This window comes from Malania oleifera, chromosome 11 (assembly GCF_029873635.1).
Source record: "Malania oleifera isolate guangnan ecotype guangnan chromosome 11, ASM2987363v1, whole genome shotgun sequence".
Lineage (NCBI taxonomy): Eukaryota > Viridiplantae > Streptophyta > Magnoliopsida > Santalales > Ximeniaceae > Malania > Malania oleifera.
In genome coordinates, this window is record NC_080427.1 from 19987745 (window position 1) to 19990997 (window position 3253).

Below are 3253 nucleotides of genomic sequence, written 5' to 3' on the forward strand. Positions count from 1 at the left end.
GGACGATTGTTGTAATAAACTCACCTACATGGGTTGATTTGTTTAGGATTAAATCTTAATTTAAGTGAATGTCGGCGATAAAATTGCCGTATTCGACGGCTTTAAAGTGATTAGTCAATTTAAAGTTAAACACTTTTGCAACTAAAATTTTAAAAAATTATTTTTAACGAAAAGGCCAAATAATGACAAACATAACAAAATCCACCCTGAAATTGACGCCAAATCGCAATTAGTTTCCTTGGAAATTTTTACCAGCCCTTTTGACTAATCATGCAGTGACCTAGTAAGTCTGTTCATGAAGAAGAAAGAAGAAAGAAAACTCCCCTGGCCTCTAAATTGATATGGGAAGAGATTAAAAAAGTAATAATCAAACTTAAACATATACTTGGGAAAAAAAATTAAAAGCGAGGGAAGTCGACCCAGATCGAGAATTAGCACTTGGATCGAGTTATATGTATATATGGAGAGAGAGAGAGAGAGAGAGAGAGAGAGAGAGAGAGAGAGAGAGAGAGAGAGAGAGAGAGAGAGAAGTAAAATTGAGCAATATTAATTGCTGAAAATAACCTCAAATAATTTAAGTACAAAATCCTAACTTGATTTTACAGAGGTATAATGCAATAAACCAACTGAAAAAGGGGCAGTAGCATCAATCAATACTACTTATCTCTTGACTAATTAGTTTTTTCAAGAGTCACGGCGCTCGTGCCAACACACGAGCATGGCGACGCAGCGGCGGAGGATGTAGAACTTGGCACGCTGCTTCTTCACAACGTGACTGCACTTCCGGCCGAAGGATAGGGATGATCTGCACGATACGCACGTGTCCTCCACGTGCTCTTCTCTACTACTCCGACTCCCACTCCCACTGCACTTTTCTCCACCCTTCATGTTTCTTTCCTCCATTTTCTCCGATCCTCTGCCCCCCTTTCGCTCCTCCTCCTCCTCAGTCTGGAGCGCACAGAATTGAAGTGGCTGCAAATATTACATATATATATTTTTTATTTTTTATTTTCTGTGTGCGTGTACTATAAAGTTGTAAACCTTTGCAATGCTCCAGCTGGCAAAGTGAGAAAAAGCAGAGCAAGTGAAATACATAATGGATCAATTCAAAAATTTAATAAATGAAAAGGCCCATAATGGAGAATACTGTTGCTGCTGCTACTGTTATTATATTTCACCTGGAATTAATTGTGGTGTGTACACGCGGTAGAACTAAGTGGCTAGCTAGCTTGCTAGAGAACTGCCCATCTTTCATCCTGCCCACACTTTCTAGATGACTGTATCTTTCTTTTTCTTATCTCTTGCACGTGTGTTGTGTTGGTTTTTTTTTTTTTATATTTTTTAATGAATTTTTTTTTATGAAAATCAGCAGAGATTTTCTTTTATTTTGTTTTTTCTTTCACCAATCCAATTGGTTCCTAAACAACACAACAAAACCTATCTGAAATTCATTTTATATTTGTTTATATTTCTTTCTAAATATGAAACTTCATAACTTTAACTATTTAATTGTCGCTTATTAGGGGTCAATTCAACCCTATTAATATCTCATTTTGGGCATTCATAACTTTGAATAGTTAGTATTTCCCTCCCACAATTTACATCAAAATTTATTTCAAAAGGTAAAATTTAAACCATCTCATGCATGCATCTTTTGAATCAAGAGCCTGGAACTATGTTCAACGGTGCGAATTTCAAGCTTGAAAGTTTAATTTACCTGAATTTTGGTATGTTTTGGAAAACACATGGGCACTGTTCCTTAATTATAAATATTCTAACTTCGATGTTAAAATTCTCATATCCAAACCGTAGTGAAACTCGCCACTCCTCCAACAAATATGTAGTAGAGACATTTCTAATAAAATTAATCGCCAAATTAAAATATCAATTAAAAACCCAAAAACAGAGACAGAGCACTCCAATGATTTCACACTCAAAACGCTCATTAAGAACAACCTAGCAAAAAGAAAAAGAGAAACACAAATAACTGTAAATGGGGTGTTCTAGAAATGAAAACAGAGGAGCCCGTACCTTGATTTAGCTACAAAGGACACTGGATGGATAAACTGAGATGGGTTTGTATCTCTGTTTCTGCCCGTGCGCGCAGAGGAAGGGAGGGGGCAGAAGAAGAGGAAGGAGACAAGAGGGAAGCTGGGGATGGAATGACTGCAATCTGAAAATTCAAAATTTGCTGCTGATGATATATGAATAGAGAGAGAGAGAGAAGAGAGAGGGTGGAATGATAAGAGTAAGATGGAAGGTGACTTCTCTCCCTCATTCCTTCTTTTAAATTACTCACACCCCACTTCTTAAATCTCTTTATGCTTATTTTCCTTCTCTTGCACGTGTATTGATTTATATTTTGTTAATAAATTTTTTTCTGAATAGCTAGGTAGGATGAATGATTTCCTAGTTTAATAAAAGGTTGCCTTTACCCATTCCTTTAATTTTATTGAATACTGTAAAATAATGGTTGCGGTCTGTACCACTGCATACTTGACATGTGCCACTGTCTCCACATATATGCTCCATGCAATATAGCTTGTCAGATTGACGTGACTTCTTCCCCATTAACTCATTAATCAATTAACCCTTCTTCTATTACCTCAATTCCTTCTTAACTTTTCAAGGATTTAGTATGAGAAAATAGCCACTTCCCTTTGGATTCTCTTCTCATAAAGATGATATCCGCCAAAATTTATTATTTAAATTCAATCGCAGAATTTAAAATTTTATTTTAAAAAGTGAAATTGTTTTTGTTAAGGTTCTATTTATTTATATTATAAAAATTTTGATAAAAAAAAAAATCAACTATATTTACATGCAAAAATAAACACTAGAATGACATCTCATAAGTCTTAAGTCCCATTAGACGGGTCGATTACATGAATCCTATTTCACTAATTCACCCTGATTGAGAGTGTTTTCCTCTATTAAATTAAGAGCTATTAAATCATTGCTCACTACCTCATTTCAAATTATTTTAGATTTATCCTATTGGAAAGCTGAATGGTCTGAATTTTGCTCTCATCATTTCATTGAATTAATGTGTAAATATATATATGTACAAAGAAAATGAATCAAAGAAGAACAAGTTTGTTATAGATTGATTATGAATAACAGAAGAGAAACAACAAATTTTACAATGCTTCAGATTCCTGCACACCAAGTGTGTGTGAAAAGGTCTCCTTGTGTGTAGCTAGGGTATATAACTTAATATGCCCCTTCGAGTCCAACGGTGTATCTACAACAG

The 3253-nt window shown here is 35.0% G+C and overlaps 1 protein-coding gene across 2 annotated transcripts; it reads right to left on the reverse strand.

The window, feature by feature from the left end:
* Positions 1-527: 527 nt before the first annotated feature.
* Positions 528-2164, reverse strand: LOC131167910 (small polypeptide DEVIL 16). Of its 2 annotated transcripts, none has more exons than XM_058126977.1 (2): positions 2032-2164; positions 528-972 (listed from the first exon to the last, which is right to left on the reverse strand). In XM_058126977.1, the coding sequence occupies exon 2, from the start codon at positions 901-903 to the stop codon at positions 685-687; it is 219 nt and encodes a 72-aa protein (XP_057982960.1). In that variant the 5' UTR covers positions 904-972; positions 2032-2164; the 3' UTR covers positions 528-684. The 2 variants fall into 2 exon arrangements, with proteins under 2 accessions (XP_057982960.1, XP_057982961.1); XM_058126978.1 differs by having other exon boundaries at positions 528-948; positions 2032-2136.
* Between the last annotated feature and the right edge of the window lie 1089 nt (positions 2165-3253).